Source organism: Aptenodytes forsteri, unplaced genomic scaffold, assembly GCF_000699145.1.
Source record: "Aptenodytes forsteri isolate BGI_AS27 unplaced genomic scaffold, ASM69914v1 Scaffold270, whole genome shotgun sequence".
Taxonomy (NCBI): domain Eukaryota; kingdom Metazoa; phylum Chordata; class Aves; order Sphenisciformes; family Spheniscidae; genus Aptenodytes; species Aptenodytes forsteri.
In genome coordinates this window covers 3,282,148-3,303,751 of record NW_008794631.1, presented here as the reverse complement: position 1 = coordinate 3,303,751, position 21,604 = coordinate 3,282,148, and the positions used below count along the sequence as shown (strand labels likewise).

The following is a 21,604-nucleotide window of genomic DNA, read 5'->3' as shown; positions in this document are numbered from 1 at the left end:
AACAGAATGCAAAGAGTTAACAGCACAGACAATCTATGTGATCACCAAACTACAGCTGTCTCCTATTTAATGAGTAGGCCTAGGGAGATCTACTACTTAACAAAGAGGCTTCTCAACAGGGAAGGCATTTTCTTTTCCAAGTCCAAGAAGTATCCAAACCAAAAGAGACAGAAAGCTTCAGTTTTGCACTGTCAAGATTGCTGTCCTTTGGAAAGCAGCTCTGGTACAAGCAGAAGTACCAACCCTCTGGATTGTAAACATCACGAAACCCACCTTGCTTTGAGAAGTACTCCTGAAGGGTAGCAATTTGCAACAGGGAAGCATCTGATATGAGGCCAAAAGATTGATTCCTCTCGGATCAAATGTTGGGCTCCTGCTGGCCTCAAGCAAAGTCCAACACAGGGGCAGTGCCACTTCAAACACTTCAGAATTGCCACTGCAGGTGCTGCTCATTTCCCACTTGTGATGTGCCAGCTTGAAAAGAGTGGAAGTTCTTAATAGCATTCACTGTCCATAGAGAGTACACTACAGACAAAAACCACACCATTCCAGAAAGCACCTTCTTCCTTGTACTGCCCCCCTCCTCCATGGCAGTACTGTCAAAGTAGCAGACCAGGATAAGAAATCAGAAAAAAATTCAAACTCAGTATTTCAAAGCCAAAAAGATACTTGTCAAGAATATGGAGATCAGAATTTACTATTTTGGAAGGATTTTGCTCTTTCATGTTGGTATCTCAGTATTTAAAAGAAGACACAAAACATCTGGTTTTGGTCAGTAAAGTGTCCATTTAATAAACTCCTTAGCCACATTTCCCACCCCTTCCTCCCACCCTAAAATTTCAATTCACACTTAAGCAGCAGATGACATAAATTGATGGTGTACAACAGAAGTTTTTAAATCTGCACTCTTAGTATTAAGAGTATCAGGGGCTAGTATTTAACAAAATTACCTAGAACTCAGATGTGCCCATGCAAAAAAGCAAATTTTTATATACAGTCCCTATTTTTTTCTTATAAATTTAAATATTTTACAAAAATGTATTTTCAAAATGTAAAATTTTTATATACAGTCCCTATTTTTTTTTTATAAATTTAAATATTTTACAAAAATGTATTTTCAAAATGTATAAAGTTTAGTGAATACTCCAAATGTATCTTAAAATAAAATGTTATCTGATTTCAAAGGTTATTTCAACAATGAAGTCTAAATTGCACCAGATACAAGGCACTTGTGCTGTGTGATGTCTTGAGCAAATATATGTTAGTTTATAATACAGTAATACAGTGTCTTCTTGAATTCATGCAGTTGTCTCCGAGCATCAAGCATCATTAAAGCAGCCAAAAGAGATCGTGAGTAAACTTGATTCCACAGTTGTAAAAACATTTTCTATCGCTAAGTCGAACATACAGCATTGTGCTCCAGCTCTGACTCTAGAATCAAATGCTAACAGAAAAATTGCTGTCATTCACATGGGAATTCAAACTATGTTTCATTCTCTCATAAGTTACAAAAAGAAGTATGCCATTTAATTATGAAACTAAAACACCAATGAACAGCTCAGTGTTCAAATAGTTTGTGCCAATGAAAGTCTGTATTTAAAAACAAGCTAGGGGCTAGTTATTCAAGGAGCAGTGCATCATATTTTCAATTTCCACTTCACTGTTGAGATAAAAGCGCAGTCCTATTTGCCTTCATCTTCTCCAGCCTTTTCATTAAGTGGCTATTGGTCATCTCCATCTCTTCTATCTTATCCAGTGCTGTTCTTAACTGTAAAATGAAAGCAAAAGTTATGATCACTTTAAGCTTACTTGGACTTTCTGCTGTTCTCCAGCTTTGACAGCGGAAATTAAATCAGGAATACAAGTATTATATGCTTTGTAAGAGTCCCACATAAGTTAAGACACGACACCTTCATTATTGCAGTTAGATGAACCAGAGTTCAACTGTTAAAAAAATAATTGGGAAGCAATTGAGTCATGAAACATGTACTCATTCCAAAAGAACTAGGTGCCTGCAACTTCTGTTACACACTATTTAAAGGTATGTTACTTGTTGATGGATATATATTCTTGTGGGTAGCAGGCATCATGCTAGTCATGCAGCAGCTCTTAAGCAAGCATGATCAACAGCTCAGTTAAATACGGCTTCTTCCCAGCTCCCTGTGAGGTGCATGCTGGAAGCTTCCCAGGCTGGCACTTGACATAGGGAGCATTCAACTCCCCAGTAATTTTTATGGAGGGATTAGTTTAAAACAGTACAAGTTATCACATTTAGAAGAAAATACAACTTTAAATCCTTCCTTTCAAGGAAGTACTGCACTGATTTGTAATTAGTATTACTTTTATGTGCTACAGTTATCTTCTGAATGCAATACTGATAGACTCGAAGGCCTCCTCAAAAAAACACTTAAAAGCTGTAACCAAAGAGCTTGGAGGCAAAAGACAGAGCAGTTCAAGACTGAAAGGAGCATACAGCTGAAAAGGAAGGCCAGTCAATTACCTCTCGCTGAAGCTTTCTCTTTTCAGCTTTGAGTTCATCTTCTACTTTTTCTGCATTTTCCGCTGCATTTTTATACCTTGCAACCTGCCCCTCAAGTCGTCCAATCTGCAAACCCAAACAAGAAAAAGGAACGATTACTCAGGTGTTCCACCCTGAGCTCACCTGCCACCAGCTGTGCTTCCTTTCTGAAAAACCACTGTAACACAAGGCATCCTGTGAATTATCCATAGTATCTCCCTCTGGAAAGAGGAGGTTTAACTGTGTTAGCAGCAGCCATAATTGCAAAGAGAGTGTTTAAAAGAACTAATAAAACAGTAAAATAAATTGTGGGCAGAAACTTGGAATACCCTTTACTGCCTGTCCCTCCCTGGCGAGGGTCACAGGAAGTGGTAGAGAATGGAGCATAGCATAGGACACAGCTGAGAAGATACAGCAGGTTAAAGAACTAAGCAGAGAGCGAAAAGTTGGAAAAAGGAAAAAAAGAATTGGGGAACACATGGGATTAAAAACAAAAGCTGGAAAGTTGAAAAGCAGAGACCATACGAAAAGGTGCAAAGTAGAAAGGAGACTGTAACTGTTACCAGGACATGATGCAAGAGGTCTTGAGCTCAAGCACAGAGTTCAGCAGTAAAGAGGGGGCTTGAGACAAATCCTGGTTGCAATCTGCAGGTCTCAAAGCCCACTTGCTGGATTGTTATATTCATAGCTCCCTGCTACCCCCAAATCCATAGGACAGGCTAGTAGCCTGTTGCTGTGCAAGAGAGACCAACTATGCATCTCTGATTCAGATTATAATCCTCTGATTTTTAGGCAATCTACAGAGATGCTGAACTATAATATCATGTTACTGACTTACAATCACAAAGTGTGAGTAAATCAGTGTGAGATATAGATGTATATCCAGAAAAACAAACTCTTGAATTTCAGAGAGTAAATTATGTACCTTCCACAGTCTATACAACTTTCTTACAAGTAATTAAGCTACGTAAACTGATTTTCTTGAACTAGTAGCTTCAGTTCCTCTTTATATTCTGCCATACATTCACATCTTAGTAAATTAACTCCACATTTTCTCTTTTGTTAGACTATGCACAGGTATTGAATTGCAGGAAATATGAAAAAATATAAATGTAGTGCCATTCTGTGCAAGCTAAAGAACAAACATTAAATCAAATTATGAAATACATTTGCAGAGGTTTTGTTGAAAAAAGTATTGGAAAAGTGTGCAGAGCAAGTATAATGATAACAATAAATATGAAAAGAGACACACTTACATTTTGTTCCAAGGTAGTTATATCTTGTTCAGCTTTTGAAAGCTTAAATTTGTATTCACTAATTTGTCTGTTGGCATCTCCTAGACAAAAATTGATGTGAATATATTATTCAAAGCAACTCTAAACTGGCAATTCCCCTTTTAATTAAAATTCATTAAAAAGACCATTTGATTGAGAAGCCCGTATACAGGATTATAAAGCGGTAAATGTTCTTTCAGAAATCTTTTTTGAGAGTATGAAAAGGAAATAGTTTTCCTGTTATTTAGAGAACACAACTACTGTCTCTGTAAGAGTGTGCATTAAATCTCAGATGTATAAATGAGATACACCCCTTTTAAAACACACATATTTAGATAAGCAAATTCATATCTCAAAAAAAGAGAATCAACACAATAGCCAACACACTGCAAAATGGGTCAAATCACAATAGACATAATACCAGCAGCATTTAGCATAGACATCTGTAATAACACTTGAATGATAAGGAGCACAAGACTTGAACCTGCCCGACCATCTCCAAGGAGCTTTGCAAATTATTTTGGTGTTATATTTTGGCCCTGACATTGCCAGTGCTCTGTTCACGTTCATTGCCACAAGCATATTAAATATCAATCTGTCAAACAAGTAAAGTTTTCAGCTGAAGAAATAGCTTGCTTGAAATGGAAAGTAGCATAGTGCTTCTATGAAGCAACACTGAATATTGTGTTAAACTTTAATAACTTTTCATGTTTTGCTTCAGAGAACAATGGTCTTTTGGTTAAGTTTCTGTATCAAAGATTCAAGAAAATAAAAGTCAGGTAGAATACATTAACCAAATATCTCAGCTGAAATTCCATCATCTAAAAATTGAAATTGTTCAAGTAGTGGCACTGATTCCAGGCAAGGTAATAAACTAAAAAATAACTTCCCAGAATGTTGTTATTCAACACTAGAAGAGGCAGATTTTTAAGGTATTCTGCAGCAAGAAGTTTCCTACAAGGAGATATACCAACAAAAAACTAGCTGCTCAACGATATATTCATTCACAATACTACTACTGCACAACAATATAGGAAAAGGAGTTGGAAGAGTGTTTCCTCTCCCCAGTAAGAATACCTTTGAACAGTAACCATATACCTACTCTGCATTTCGATTAGCTGTAAGTCAGAACCGTTCTCTAAGCCTATGATATCTGGATTCATGCCATCACTTTTAGAATATTTCTGTCGTTCTTCTTCCAACTGCATCTTCAGTTTTCTAACCTGAAAAAGAAGCGTTCTTTTGTGAAAAAGAGACTCCCGGAAGTTCAGTAGTTGTATATCTAAACGTTCAATGGGAAAAAGGCAAAGCAGTCCTGAGATGCCACTGGCTGAGATGGTACTGTAAGCAGGAGTAGCAGAGCCATGCAGGGGAAGCAGGGAAGCCAGTCCCTGAGGCCTGTGGCTGCAGTCCCCCATCCCCATTGCTGGGCGAGTGCCCTTTGCATGTCAATGCACAATCCAAACCCACCAGTTTGGTCAGTGCTGCAGGGATCTGTGCAATGCAGGGGCACCCAGTAACTCTAACGGAGCTGCCTTTCCAGAAGAGGAGGTGGCATTAAACTCTGTCTAGGCATTTCTTCTACAGTATACCTTTTACACTCTAAACACGTATGAAGGTAATGAACAATATCCTGGTGATTTTACAGGCGAATAATGCACTGCTTTTTTGGGGCCCTCTCTTTTACTCCACCTGGAAGCAATGGTGCTAGGCAAGTCTGTAGCGCACATTAGTCTTAAACAGTTCCATTTTATGCTACAGCAGCTGTCTCGGGATTTTTCCAGTAGTCAGGGAACATAGATTCCTCAGCTATGTCCTCCTTGTCTCGAGTTTATGAAAGAAGTGGGAGCTACTTTTTTGACTCTCTTATCAAAATATTGCCCTACAGATTAGTGGTATGGGAGTTACACTTGCAAAACTCCCAGGCATGATATGAATCAAATACTTTAACAGTGATTTTTACAATTATATGGTGATAAATATGCATATACATCTTTATATACTTATATTTAATAGACTTGATTCAATGCTAGAGTTTATTGGCATTCTAAACCAAGTACCTATACTAAAATTAAGGTACATTCCCAGCAAAAATAAATGTTAACACCACCACTTTAAATTTGCAATGTGTTCAACTAGAAGCACAAAGACTATGGTATTCTTAATTGTTCAATGGCTATGTTTTCTTGAGTCCTCTCAATACTGAACTGTATTAAAATACAACTACTTTGATAATATTAATTTTCTATTTGAGTAACTGAAATGATCAAAGAAATAGTACCACTTTTTGGAAGAAAGTGCCACTGATGTTATGAAAGTGTCACTTTACTGACTTTAGTATTTCCACGTAAGACAAAATAAAAGAACCAACAACTTTAAGTACGTGCACTAATAGTAGAGTCAGCAGCAAGTTAGATTTCAGCTAACCAGTTAGTGAAATGAGGGTTCTTTACCAACCAAGATCGAAGTCAGATGGATAAGGACACTAGTGAGAGGAGCTGATAATTCCTGGTAGCCAGCCAGGTAAGAAGTTGAGTACTTTATTTTGCTTTAGTGCTTAAGTATTTCATTAAGCACCTTTGGTGCTTAATATTTATTTATTGCTACTATATTAATAGTCTGCAAAAAGATACACAAAGGTCTATTTCTGAAAAGAATAGCTTATTTTACCTGGGACAATAATTCCTCCTTTTCTCCAGCCAGTTTTCGTAGCCGGACATCTAAAACCAAAGAACCCGATTAAAAGCCAGAAAAATCTGTAACTAAGAACATTTTTCATAACTTTTTTCTTTTTCAAATAAAATGCTCTTCAGACTTAAAGCTAATAGCACTAGGAGCATAACACTTTGATATCTCACTAATAGCAACATAGCAGCCTTAAGTTAATAGCAGAAATAAGGGAAAAATACTTCATTACACTGTTTATAGCAATTTTAAAAGCAAGACCTGAGTTTAGTAATTCTTCGAAGTAAATTAATACCTGAGGATTTTTTTTTTTTTTAAATAAACCACAGTTTTGTCCCAATATATAGAACAGCCATTTCCAACAAAATTTTCTCCTGATTGTGTACTCTTTTCTCTCTCTTAAAGATTGCTATCTCTTCAGGGAAGGCACTAAGCTTCCCCATATGTTTAGAAAGTTTGTAGACAGTGTTCTCAAACCACAAAAAAAGTACTTGGGAAAGGACCCACATGAATGTTGCAGTATCTCTAATCAGTCAGAAGATGAGTAATGGCTACAAAACAGTCTGTCAAGCAACACCATGCTAAGATTAGAGCAGCTCCCTTGGAAATTGTAACTTTGACAGTAACAAAGCATAAAGACATCCGTATTTCACTATGATGGAGCCACAGCAGAAACACGTATCAAGTCTAATATCTGTCAAAATAAAAATATATAACTATTATGTTAGGTACAAATATAATGCAAGTGCATAGAGACGTTTCTTTGCATGTTAACTAACAGTTTTACAGTGGATTGACTATGCATACAATAATTTGCTCAACCTAAGAATAAAAGCAAGTTAAAATAAAGGCCCCCAAAACCTGTATCTTTGTTGTCTGTGTCATTTTTTGAATGTTTTAAAAACTTTATTTTTTTTTTCTAGTGAGTGTGATGAAAGACTGCACTTGCTTTACACTAAGAAAGGCAGAAGTATTTCAAGGAAGGAGAAAGAATATAAAATGTATTGTTTCCTATAAGAGAAGTTCTTTCATTGACTGTACATACTTTTAAAGAACATTTTTTCATAAAACACAACAGAAAACATACTAATCCAAAAGACTACACTTTTAGGCAAGATATTTTCTGACAGTAATAAAACAGAAACTAGATCAAGAGATCTAATCAGTTACAAACACCCAAGCACATACATTTGTGTTTGTTTTTTTTTTTTTACTCAAGATACATCTTTTTACTCAGCATAAAAAAAAAAGTCACAATCTTTAAAGTTGTGTAAGCATGTATTCCAGAAGCATCACAGGTATCTTTCTGTGGCTGTAAATCACAACCTACTGTGAACAGGAGGGAAACAAAGACTTCAAACACTCTATAAAGTACGTTAGGATATTTTTACCTAGTGGTCCTTCTCCTGCGGATTCCAAGACTTGAGCAGCTTCCTGTGATACAACTGTTATTGCACCAACCACTGATTCATGGTTTACATCACCATTTGGTGTGCCATCTGGAATTATAACTAATCCATGTTTCTAAAAATACAAAAGAAAAAACTACTTATACAAGAGAAGTGCTAAAACGTAATTGGACAGAAGAGTTTTTAAAAAGCTTTTCAAGTTGATTGAAATAGTTGCAATGAAATGCGCTGTTTATCCTACCCTAAGGTCAGGTTTTGAGACTGCACAAGGATAGTAACCATTCTTCCTCTTTTTCATGCCCCATTCCTGGATTTCTGTTACTGTAAAGTAACCTCTACCAACATACCTCTCCTCTCTTCATTGTTTCCTTCAGGTCAGCCAACTCCTCTCTGAGCTCATCTCGCTCATTCTTAATGCAGTCAAAGTAATCTTTCTGTCTTTCTAGGGCCTGGGTTCAGGCAGATAGCAAGAAAAAGAACGGCACAGAGAAAAAGCATATGACAGATAGCAGAGAGATTTTCTATAAGTAAATACAAAGAGCTCAATAAAAGTAAAGAAATTAAAAGGGGTATTTAATATATATAAACATACATCTCTGATAACTACCTTTTACAAGTCACATATCTAGCCTCATTACTGCATGTTTGTCATGACTTAATTTTTTCCCAGGCAAGTCTTAGTAGATTCTGTAATAGATTTTTATTTAGTGGATTCTATTTTTGGTAGACTTTGATAAACTGAATTGAATACCAAAAGAGTAAGTGATTTTTCTTAATACAGGCACTCTGTGGCCAGAAATAAAATTTGCTGGAACTCAATTGGCAAAGATCCTAAAACATTACATTCATTGAACTAATTTCTCTACCTTTTATAAGGTACAGAAGTAGAAATCTTACCTCATAAAAGACCTTGGATATATAAGGATATAAGCCTGTCATCCACTTACAAATACTAGTTTATTTACTACTTGCTTAAGTATTACAACCACCCTTTACTAAACCCAAAGCAGTCCGTTTTAGAGGAAAAAAAAAAGCAGGGAACACTAGCAGCACTATTTTAGCACAAGAAAGGACTGCAGCTAAAAGCATAATATGGACATAGATGGGTTTGCCTACCTATGCTGGAGCTGTGTTACCTGGCAGTTAGTCAGACATTTTCACTTGACTGGGCAGCATCACAGTATTCCATTCAAATTTAATACTGCATGCATTACAAATAATCCTGACCATACAGCAACTACAAGTGTACACACATTTTGCCAAGAAAATTATCCAACTAAACCTTGCGTCATGCTTGAATGTTTAGGAATGGACTGATACGAAGAAAGAAATGAAGGTGTATACTGTTGTATTGTAATTGCTCCACATAATTGCAGTATGCTGAAATTTAATAATTAGCTAGAATCTGTATACTAGAGCAATGTTTTAATGCATTACTTTTAATTTCAACAGAAAGATGTAAGTGCTGTTGCACTTGATTTATTAGTATATAAATGTAACATTTGAAATGTAGGTAATTCAATGTGTGAAAGCATTAGCTGTCACATCACTGTTTAAGAATTCGTAAAATGTCCTTTTATTTCCTAACACATACTAGATCTCTGTAGCTACATTATAAACAGTGTGAAGAACCTTAATCATTGCATCACTTCGCGTTCCACTTGAAGATAACATATACCTTTTCCATTTTTGAAGAATAGCGGCAGAGACAGAGAGGGAAGTAGGCTCACCCACTTGAGAGAATGGACACAAAGGCCCAGAATCACACTGCAGACACAGATCCCCTGTGTGCTTGGCAGCACCCTGTGATGCTGCTGACCTTCCCAAAACATTCCTTCTATCGTCACCCCTCAAGTGCAAGTGTTGGAAATCAGAAAATTTTGATGGGGAAGGAAGTGAAACTGATATAACCATGTATCTCTACCTATGGAGAGATTAGTAATCATTATTCAACATTGAAAGGCTTTAGTAAAACTGCTAGTGTTTTATTCAACATTGAAAAGCTTTAGTAAAACTGCTAGTGCTTGTATGCTCAGGTGTTATGATACATGACATGGATTTTGTATTAAATCTACTCCTGCAATTCTTCTATCATGGGGCAGTAGGGGAGGGAATAAAAATCAGGACAACTAAGCTCTGCAGGCTTGTTTTAACACACCAGTATGATTAAAATCTGATCACTTGGCAGAAAGCAGATTTGTCTGGGGTCCTATTTTCTAAATATTTGAAAAACCTTCACAAAATCTATACTGAACTCAGACACGCCATTGCTAATTTCAAATTGGCAATGCAAGCCAAACAGTAAAATAGCTGTGTAGTTCAGGAATATAACCTGGAAGTTATAATTCAGTATCCTCAAATCGACCTAATTTAAGACCAAATACAACTGCAAATTCCAATCACTTTGTAGGAACAGGACAATATAAGAAGGCAGGTGTAAAACAGACTCATTGCTGTCTCTGTTCTGCTTGCCTCCCTTTCTTCCTCTGAGGCAGCATCAGTCTTGCATACATTGTAAAACTAAGTTACAATTCTAATTACAAACTACTCCTTTGTGAAGCTTCTCAGGGACTTCTGAAGCTGGAAAACAGTAAAAATTAGCAAAACTACTCAGTATTGGGGAGAAAGACTAAAAAACTGTGAGCTAAGAAAAATATGTAAGTGTTTTTAGATAACAGAATTAAGAAAGAAAAGACAGCAGCATTTTTACATTTTAAGAACTAGGCTTCTCAGGGACTTCTGAAGCTGGAAAACAGTAAAAATTAGCAAAACTACTCAGTATTGGGGAGAAAGACTAAAAAACTGTGAGCAAAAAAAAATATGTAAGTGTTTTTAGATAACAGAATTAAGAAAGAAAAGACAGCTTTTTACATTTTAAGAACTAGGAATTTTCAATTCCAAGATGAAAAAAAACTAGAAAAGATCCAGTTATGGTGTTTACAAGAACACAGAAACAGACAGGAAAATTTTGGCTAAAGGAAAAAATATCTTTCTTGTCAGTCTGGCTGGTAGCTAGTTTTTTTGAACATTAGATAGATGATATGCTCTGTACTAACTCTAGCAACATATTTGAAAGAGAAAAAAGTGCTTGCACAAAAAAACCTGCACAAATTGGGATAGTCCAGTACACAAAGGTAAAGAGTAAGTATAGAAAAAATATGGTTAAAGATAACCTTTCAGAAGAATGTTCAGAAGAAAACTTAAAAATGTTGAAATATTTTATGATGGAAGAGAGGTTTGCAATATGGATTGAAAGACTGAAACATGAAATAAATATGGACTGAATAAAGACAGTATAACAGGGCTTTTTTTAACTGGGCTTCACTGGTTAAAAGATAACTTTTCAAAGTTACTTGAACTCCAGCAAATACAGCAATTTTCAAAGAAATATGCATATGTCAAAATCTGGTGTAAAATTCATTTAGTTAGAGAGAAATGACCCTAGAGTTACTAAAAGGCAGATGATTCCTTTCTAAAGACTATCCAGCTAACTCCCTCTCACCACCAGGCAATCTACTTGCGGCTCAGAACAGCCGCAGGTTCAGAGCCATGTAGTTATCACCAAGGACCAGGCTGACTGAGACAATTTTACCACTTCTGTGCTGCCCAGAAGCAAAGCTGACAGACTCTGCCTGACCTACATTAGCTGCGTAGTGCATATCAACTCAATTCTTCATGTACCACCTTCATTTTACGCAGGAGCCCTACAGATGCTCCTCAAAAGGTCCCATGCAACCACTGTTTCGATTCCAACTCTCAATTCCAATAGTTGGTAACTCTGGTATTTTGTTTGTGGTATCACAAAATCATCTTGGTTCAGTGTTGCATCCAAGCTAACCAGCCCTAGAAGGATCAGAAGTGCAATACAGGAATGTGCAAGTGTGGCTGCGGAAGTCAATTCAAGATCGTATTTTTTTAGCACTAGGTATGCCAAATGCAAGCGCCATCTACAAATATTCACTGAGGCTTCTCTACATTTTGACCCTTAGCTCCTGCAGCTCCCTAGGTTTTCCATTATTTGGGGTATTTTGTCTCTCTTATCCCAGGTAGTGGAAAGCAGACCATTTTAAAATCCACTAATTGTTATGCAAATTGGTAAGATGACAACAGAGGCAGAAGCCAAATGGCGAGCAAGGTTTAAACTGTTCCAAGTTTTGAAAATTGTATTTGCCTCTAAGGAGATTAAAAGCTTTAAAAATAATTTCAGATCTCTAAAGTTAAGTTATTGCTGTGTCACTATGGATCAATATACAGACCCAGGCAGTTTTTACATTTATTAAGAATAAGGAAATGATGACTTTTTCAAGCTCTGATTACAGGTAAAAAATATTTTGTAAAAAATTGTAAAACTGTATGCATAACAATTTGTTATGTTATAGATTTAATTAGTATTATTCATCATTATGCAAGTAAAGCTGAAGTGGAGCTCATTGTCACTATGGATCAATATACAGACCCAGGCAGTTTTTACATTTATTAAGAATAAGGAAATGATGACTTTTTCAAGCTCTGATTACAGGTAAAAAATATTTTGTAAAAAATTGTAAAACTGTATGCATAACAATTTGTTATGTTATAGATTTAATTAGTATTATTCATCATTATGCAAGTAAAGCTGAAGTGGAGCTCATTTTCTAAATAGAAAGACTGCAAAACATTTTAAATATTTAAATTGGGAGTGGCCTTCATTTCTTTGGAGTACACAGCATTCCTTGGGGGGTGGGGGGCATCCATCTACTTCTAAAATGAAAAAATACCTTTCCCCCCCCATATTTGTTTCATACCCCTATTATTTTATCTTTCCAATTAATTGTCTCCTGGAGATCAAACACCTCTTTGGTTATGGAGTCTATATTCTGCTGCATGCGTTGATTCTCCTGTAGTAAATAGGATGAGGGAAGAATAAAAGAGGAAAGAGAAGTAAGGAAACAGAAAAAAAATTCAAATAAAGGAAATTAAATAGCAAAAGTCAACCAAAGTTTATGAGCATGAAGTTAAAGAAAAAGGGTGCTACTAAGCGTAACGTAATAGTTCCCTTATGAATTCACACAAGAGAACAGTAATTAATTTTATTCAATCACTTAATGTTGATGGGAGAATTTAGTGCAACTAGAGCTACTTTTCTTTAGTAACAGTTCCCATTGCAGACTGGGCATAATGTCCTTTCTTTAGGAAAATAATTAGCCTGCGGTGATTTCCAGATACCTTCAAGCCCTGTTTGGAAGTGAACACTTATATTAACAAGTGGTTTTATTAATATTTTACAAAAAAAGAAAACCTTCTTGGAAGTATAAAGAAGGAAGTTTGAATCAAGCATCCAGGAAGTGAAATACGGCTGCTGACTGCCTTCTGATACTGTATTAATACATTTCAAGTATGGTCCTATTTTTTATCTGACACTGCATTTAGCTCTTTGCCCTAAAATTCTAAAACCAAGAACTAAAATTCTAAAACCAAGAACTAAAATTCCTTTCTATGCTCATATAATTATATATGAAGATGACATAATTTTTAGGGCTAGAGATAATTTTTTGCCTTCCTAATGAGTGAAATTGATTTTACATCTGGGAATGGAAGACAATATCTTTCTGCAAAAAGCTAAATGGCTTCCACTAGATTATCTGTTAGCATTAACAGCTGGAGGAGAAGTTACTCAAATAAATGGTAAATATGGGGCAAACTGCCTTTATCTTTGAAGGGACTGCATGCATTTGGTGAATATTCAACACGCATATGCTACATTCTATCAAAGCAAACACTCCAGACAAATCTATTGTATATTCTTGATTCACATACTTTAAAAAACAAACAAACAGCAACCACTAAAGAAGAAAGTATGAAGTGCTTTTTTCCTTCACAGTGAAGTCAAAGAGAATCCAGAGCAAGTGACAGAACTACAACCAGAATTTGCGAAGTTTTTGCTTGTCAGCATTAATCTGCAAAATGCTGCATCTTAGGCTAGTCTTACTCCTTTTCTTCTGCTAGTAAATCATATCAACCCCAGTTCATGAAGCATATTATTTTCTCAGTAACCATAACAGATCTGGGACTTTTCAGAAGTCTTTTGGAGTTACTGTACTACTGCCTGGAGAGCACAAGAACTTAATGGGGAAAGAAATCGATCAATGAAACACAATATTATATAGCTTTTGAAAATCAGATAGTGGAAACTTTGGCCCATACACTTAAAATCATCAATTTTCACTAGAACCAAAAGGTGGTAGGAAAATGACGTACTAATTGAACTACAATTTACAGCGCTAGAACCAAAATAAATAGGAAATGGACACCTGCTTATTGTTGACAATATATATCTTTGTGGACCATTTTAAAATTAAGACTGATAATAGCTCTGGGATTTTAAGGCACATTTCTTCTAGAAACAAATCAAAGGGGGGAGAGGGGAAAAGAAGAGGGGGAAGAAGGGAAAAGAAGATAACACACCACATACCCAGCAACATGGTTATGACCCAATAACATGCTGACCAGTGTCACTATATTTATGCTTGACTGATAAGAAAACAAACATTCACTACTGCAAACTTCAGTGGCTGATGCTCACAAAAAACCTGAAATAACTGAAAAGGAAACTTTTGGGAAAGGCAAAGAATGATATTTGGTATTATCCATGCATTAGAACTTCTGGCTATGCAAAGTGATTTGGGCCACACAAACATTAGTTCAGCCCTCACAAGGAAGGAAAGATACAAGGAACATTCATGAAAGAACCACAATTTTCACAGGAATTAAGGATTTTACACATTTGAATACCTTGCACAGACATCTTCAACTTCATAAATTGAGAGATTGATAGCTTAGCTTCTACCCACTAACACAAGATAAATTCTTTCTTAAAAATGCGAGATAATATTTAAGCTTATTTTGTGTATGATAGCTGTTCCCATTCAAATTTTACACCATATTTATTTGCACAAGTTCTATCATACACTATCTCATATGAACATACCTCTATCAATTCATCTCTCTGTCGAAGGCCCTCTTTAAGTTCATCCAGCTTATGCTGTAGAACACTGCACGTGTGTTTCTGTCTTTTAAATTCCTATATTAAATAAATTCATGATTTATTCTTATTTATTTTGGGTTTGACACTTATTTTCACTATGAAGTTTTAAAAAGTTAGTAATAGCACTTAACATAACATTACCTAAGAAATTACTACAACAATTTGAGAAATTCTACCTACCAAGTGGCTAAAAACTACAGAATCAGTGTTTTAGGTAAGTTCTCCAGATACTTACTATACAGAAGATTTTATTAAATAAAATCTAGAGTGGAGAGAAAAGATGCCATAAAGGTTTAAGCACAATATTAATGAGAAAAGCTCAGATACTGAATTTATCTAAATATTGCTGGAAAAAGCTGCCACACAGATCTTCCCTTTCCAAGAAAGTAGGACTGAACATGTCCTATTGATTAAAATGCATATTTTATCATTAGTGTATTACATTAATTAAATGCAATTAATTTGCATTTAATTGGGGTGGGGGGGTTGGGATGTTTTGGGGTTTGTTTGGGGGTTTTTTTGGGGGTGGTTGGTTTGTTTCAGGGGGTGTGTGGTTTTTTTAATTTAAAAACCAAAACACAATACGCAAAACATCTTTGGCCACTGAGATAGACAGACTTTTCTACTGATCCAAAAGTTTTCAAATGCTTAAGGTAGTCCAGGCTTCTAATGTTTATCTTTATAATCAGAAAAAGTCTTAAAAATCAGTACCTTTGACTTCTCTTCATTCTCCCTATAGAACTCTGCTATCTGTTCTTCTTTCTCCTCAATGACATCCTTTAGAGTATCCACTTGGTAAACCAAGTTGTTTTTCTCATTGTCTAGTTGAGCATTGGAAACCATAGCTTTCTTGTACTTCTCTTCAACTTCAGCTAGTGAATCCTATAGATAGTAGAAAGGCTTACATTAGTCTAACTTTTTGATGCATTGTTATAATGTTAAAATACCACCATAATGCTGAAGAGTGCTATCTGTTATACAGTAAAAGTACGCAACCATTTTTGTTTCTGAGTTATTATTCATGTCTTCTCTTTAGAAATACCAAGTCACAGTTCAATTTCCATTATTCAGGTTAAGTCATACACAGCAATAAAAAGTTATCATTACAAAAGTATGAAAATTACAAGATAATATTCCACTTGCATTTTCTACTCTGCTACCTTCACAACTTAACTCATAGGGATAAAGTAGTAATATCACAGCTTTATTGTATTTACAATGCATGCACAAGAATACACTTCAGAATGAGGCAACAAACCTGTCAGAACTCAGACAATTACATGACTGAAAAAGGTCACAGAAATATCGCTAAGAGTAGCTTTAACCTAATGCTCATTATTTAAGTAGCATTCTGTACCTCAGATTCAAAGTCTTAAGGTAGTCACACTTTTTAAGTAATAATGATTCTGTTTAAGCAGACATTTTGTCTTTCTATTTCTTACTAATATTTAAAAAAAAAAAGCATGTAAAGATTCACATGCCTGATTCTCTACCTGAAGGTGCACATATGCCTTGCTATATACCCTCTTACGGAATTCCCTCACGTTTACCAAAATGATTTTATCCTATAATTTTTTTCTCAGTACTGTAACAAATGTCATATACCCAAATATTAGAACAACTATCACTCCAGACACTTTTAAACATGCAATGATTTCAATACGCATGCTTTTAAAAATACAAAAATAGAGTTTCAGAGAGTCCTAATTTTAGAATTGAAAAAGAACTATTAAGCCATTCCCTTTCCAAAGTAGATCTGTGCCCTACTACAAATCCCCTAGTATTTAATGTAATCTGTTCTTTGAAGGCATAGGTAGCATAACCTCCATGTTAAATTATTTGTATCATGACAGTAGAAATACTAGCACAGGAACGGCACAAGGCTTGGGTTTTCTAGAAAACAGAACAGTAGGACTAAGGACTAAGATGTTAGAGGAGAGGGTGGTAACAATCTAAGTTTCCTAAGAAAACTTAAGAAACCCAACCCCCAAACCCTATTCCATGTTATAAATCCCCATTTTGAGAAAGCCGTCCTTAAAATACATATTTTATCTTTTATAATTTTATCATAGTCCCATGTATTTAGAACTCTGTTCCATTCACTAAATTCTGGAATTTTGTGCTGGAGAAAAACAGTATTTTAGAAACATGAGAAAAAATAACTTAAGGCATATCCTGATAGACTACAGATCAGAAGAGACAAGACAATGTAAGTAGATAAGAAAGGTACCATTATCATCTGGGAAGCAGTAAATAGCAAACAGCAAAAGAAGATTCATGATAAGATATAAGAAAATGAAAAAATAAAGAACACATAAGTGCATTCAAGTAATTCTTAAGTTTTAGATTAAAACTAGAGAAAACATTTTTTGTGACGGTGTAAACATGACAAATCTTGTAAAGATTGGTAAAACAAAGCGTCAGAGACAGTAAAACTTCCAAAGACTTTCAAAGAATAATTCAATTTAGAGAAAAAAAAGAAAATACTAGAATTAAAATGAATGCTATAGTCCTTTTATGGGGAGATACAAAGTTTAACGAAAAGTACGACTAGAAAAAATTCTAATTTGATTGTTTCTGTGAGTGTGGTGAGTGGGGTCACCTAGTAATTTAGGTTGGCAGATCTCTGGATGACATCTGGTCCAATCTCCTAAATAAACAGGGCCAACTAAGATCAGGCTGCTCACAGCTCATCCGCAGTTCATTTTAAGTATCTCCAGGGATGTAGACTGCAGAACCTGGCTGGACGACCTGTGCCAGTGTTTGACGGCCTTCCTTGAGAAAAGTCTTTTTCTTGAGGTCTAATTGGAATTTCTGCCCTTACAGTGCAACTTTTGACTGTTGCATCTTGCCCTGTCACTGTGCACCTCTGAAAGGAGTCTGCCCTGTCTTCTCTACACCCTCCTATTAGGCAGCTGAAAACAGCAATGATACTGCCGCCCACCCCCCCAAGACTTGCCAAATCCAGTTGTTTCAGCCTCTTATTGTATGCCATGTGCTCCAGGACTCGAGCCTTAAAGAGGAGACTAGGTTTAGAAGATTAGATTAAAGCGTCATTAATCAACAAGTTAACGGGGGGAAAAAAATCTGCAGTTATGGAAGAGGAATAAACTGATTTTGAAACAGAAAAGTGAGAATTGTTTCCCAGAAAGAAACCAAGCCATGCCTAAGAGTCTCCAACCAGTTAAAAATAGTGGAACATTACTAAGGCTTCTTTGGAACTGTTCCTTCTTTTCGAGTCAAGTATTATTACACACATTCCCTATGGTTCAAGAATTCCATGTAGTTTCAGTAATCTTCCAGTTTGGTGAGAAATAATATGGATTTGGAAGGATTTCTGAAACGCTTGAATGAGGCAGTGGGATGCCTAAGGATGAAGCAGTAGGAATAGGCTGGAATGAAAATGGATAATAAGGCTCTGCTCATAACCTAAAGCTATGAAGAAATGCCACCCACAATTCTATCAGTAAAGCCAAAGGGCTATACAAATTAGCCTGCTTGGCTAGAACAGGATGATTAAACCCAGCAGACATCAAAAGAGTGCTCTGTTAACTGCATAAAAGAAAAATTTTGAGGAAAGAAAAAGGATTCCTTTCTAGTTGATCCAAGGGAATATAGAACGAATCAACAAAACTGAGAAAGGGAATATAGAAAGAATCAACTCAAACTGAGACATGAAAAGATTTGAAGACCTAACTAAATCAGAACTATCCACATTAGAGTTTTTACCTGGCTACAAATCTGCAGAATAAACCACACTTAGCAGCATGAGGGATGGGCAACCACAGAGATATGAAGGTAGTAACAAATCACTGTTACTCAACCACTGAAAAAACACTTAAAAAGTGTAAAAGCAGGTATCGTAGTAACTCTTGGATAGTAAACTAGTTACTCTAGTAACTCTTTGGACATGAGGAAAAATTTCTTTACTGAAAGAGTGGTTAAACATTGGACCAGGCTGCCCAGGGAAGTGGTTGAGTCCCCATCCCTGGAGGTATTTAAAAGACGCGTAGATGAGGCGCTTAGGGACATGGTTTAGCAGGCATGGTAGCGTTGACGGTTGGACTCTATCTTAGAGGTCTTTTCAACCTTAATGATTCTATGATTCTTCTAACATACACAAGACAAAACTGCTAAAGCAGAAGTTAACAAAAAGGCAATACCTTCCTAATTAAAAAGAAGGGTTCCTGAAAGAATCTCTATGGAAGGCAAATTAACTTAGGAACATATTATTCAGTATTAACAATAGCATAAAATGCAATTCAATTTTGTAGGCCAAGCATAGATCAAGGTCTTACTATTGCACACCTGTGCTTTTTGGTAACTGTAATGGATTACAATAAATAATAGCACATTAGTAATGATTCAGAACAGTAGTCATGAGATGCTAGCAAACATGCAAAAGCGTGAGTTAGATGCATTCTGAAAATATGAAGCAATCTCACATTTTATTCATATTTAATACAATCATAGCTATGACTAATAATCTTGTAATCTACTGCTCTTGATGGCCTTTTAATATTCATATGGCAATATGATTAAAGCAAGACATACTTCAACTGAGCATATGGCTATCAGATTCAAAGTTACTTATCCTCTAAAGAAGAAATAATTTTTGCTACATTGAACAGCTCAAATTACATATTTTCTCTTTACTATACCATCTAATATGTTGTTTAATCAAGGAAATTCAAGGAAGCTGTTAAATACATCACTGTTACATGCTCTAGTACAAGCAGCATTCATTAAATTCAGTCTCTATATGGATATAAAACAAATATGGAAGGATCTCTACTTTCACATGGAATCATTCACAATTAGGTAACAGGAAAGAGAACAGAAAAAATATCCTGAAAAAGATTTGTAAGCCACATCATTTGCTGTATTCAGTTTCCCTTCAACAGAAGAGGGGAAATAATCATACTTTAAATTAACTGCAATTGTTAATGGTGTGAAAACTTACAAAAGAAAAGCATACATACTAATTTAAACAAGTCAAAATATAGACAAATCTTATTAACCTAATACTGAAAATACCAACGTATAATTTAGATAAAGATAATGGGAATGTAAACCATAAGCATAAAAAAAACCATTTCATAATGGTGAAGGATTAAAACAAAATTAATCTTCTCCTGCAAGCAATGTGCCTGCCCAGATTAGTTTCAGCATGTCTTTCAAAATTCTTACTTTGGTTTTGCTTTATAAGATGAAATATTTGCTGAAACTTGGAAGACTAATTCTCAATTTCTTAAGTTCCTTATCATAACTATATCCCATTTCTTTCTTCCCCATTCAATACACAGTAATTATTTTGAATATCTATTTATTTGCTAATAAAGCTCTGAAAAATATAAGTTGAACCTCTCATTATCTTACCAGAAAAGACCTGCTAAAAATATGAAAGTTTAATACTATTTTAACATAAATCAAATAATGAACATATACGATCTCATGTACATTTAAATCATCTTAATTTACTCGCATGACAAATTTAAGCTGATGCTCTCTATGCATTAAAAGTTAGATACATGCTTTAAAGAAATTTAAAAACTTGTTAGTAAAGCCTTATATAGTTAGTGGAACCAGTGGTATCTCCATTACCCAAAAATACCCATACAGAATGCATGCTTGGGAAGAGCCCTGATACCTTTAGTTCTTTAAGTCCCTGCATGTATCTCCCTTCTACATCGTGTATCTGGTCCTTAAGATCATAGATATCCTGCAGGACATAGGAATGAACCATTGCATAAGAAGTATGGGGAAATAATTTATAGTCAAAAAAGCATTATGAGGTTTACATGCATTTCTGTCAAATGCCAGCGCCTGCAATAATTCACAGAAATCATAATTAATTCACAACTTGATGGAAATTAAGATTTTGTTTATAGCCCTGAATCCAAGCCATCTCAAATAGGACAGAATCATTTCAAATTTGACATAAACAAAGTCTTATTTTAATATAAGCTAAACTGTTATCACCATAAGTATTTATAAACACAAATACAGTTACCAAGATAAATACAGAAATCTTCTGTGATAAAAATTACATCCTCGTAACTTCTTCTTACTATTAAGAAACCAGAAGTTTTGTAGCAAAGAAAAATTCCTGCTAACCACAAATATAATTTTAAACTATCTCCAAATTCTCCGAAAATGCAGTTTACCCGTAATTCACTGAGGGAGGCATCAGGATCCACCAAACTGCTCGTGTCTCCACTTCCTCTCCTAGATGAGTTGCCACTCAGAGGAGTTGCACTTACTGAATTGCGAGATGATGGCTTAAAAGGGAAAAACATTGTATCAGGAATCATACTGTCATTTCTGGTATACTTGACATTACTCTTTATTAATTGCTTCACAGTCATAGAACACTTTCCTCTCTTGTTTTTACCATTTCTTAATATTAGCTTATAGGCAATATTTTCCTTTGAATATTTTCCAGCACAACACAGGGCTTTGCATTTGGGGTTGTTCAGCCTGGAGAAGAGAAGGCTCCAGGGAAACCTTATTGGGGCCTTTCAATATATAAAGGAGACTTATAAGAAAGGCAGAGAGAGACTTTTTACCAAGGCCTGTAGTGACAGGACAAGGGGCAACAGTTTTAGACTGAAAGAGGGTAGATTTAGATTCGACATAAGGAAGAAATTTTTTTACGCTGAGGGTGGTGAGACACTGGAACAGGTTGCCCAGA

The 21,604-nt window shown here is 35.5% G+C and overlaps 1 protein-coding gene across 7 annotated transcripts in view; it reads right to left on the bottom strand.

Moving 5' to 3' along the window:
* Window positions 1-1,070: 1,070 nt before the first annotated feature.
* The window catches only part of LRRFIP2 (LRR binding FLII interacting protein 2), a 50,621-nt gene continuing 30,087 nt past the window's right edge, over window positions 1,071-21,604 (bottom strand). Inside the window, exons 15-26 of one of the 7 annotated variants that reach the window (XM_009273487.2) lie at window positions 21,078-21,191; window positions 20,561-20,632; window positions 15,622-15,792; window positions 14,854-14,946; window positions 12,671-12,763; window positions 8,234-8,335; window positions 7,869-8,001; window positions 6,463-6,512; window positions 4,895-5,015; window positions 3,775-3,854; window positions 2,501-2,605; window positions 1,071-1,768 (exon numbers count right to left, since the gene is read on the bottom strand). In XM_009273487.2, coding sequence (XP_009271762.1) covers window positions 1,658-1,768; window positions 2,501-2,605; window positions 3,775-3,854; window positions 4,895-5,015; window positions 6,463-6,512; window positions 7,869-8,001; window positions 8,234-8,335; window positions 12,671-12,763; window positions 14,854-14,946; window positions 15,622-15,792; window positions 20,561-20,632; window positions 21,078-21,191 — 1,245 coding nt within the window. In that variant the 3' untranslated portion in view covers window positions 1,071-1,657. Of the gene's footprint in view, window positions 1,769-2,500; window positions 2,606-3,774; window positions 3,855-4,894; window positions 5,016-6,462; window positions 6,513-7,868; window positions 8,002-8,233; window positions 8,336-12,670; window positions 12,764-14,853; window positions 14,947-15,621; window positions 15,793-20,560; window positions 20,633-21,077; window positions 21,195-21,604 lie in introns of all 7 variants that reach the window. The other 6 variants (XM_019470543.1, XM_019470545.1, XM_019470544.1 and 3 more) reach the window with 6 other exon arrangements.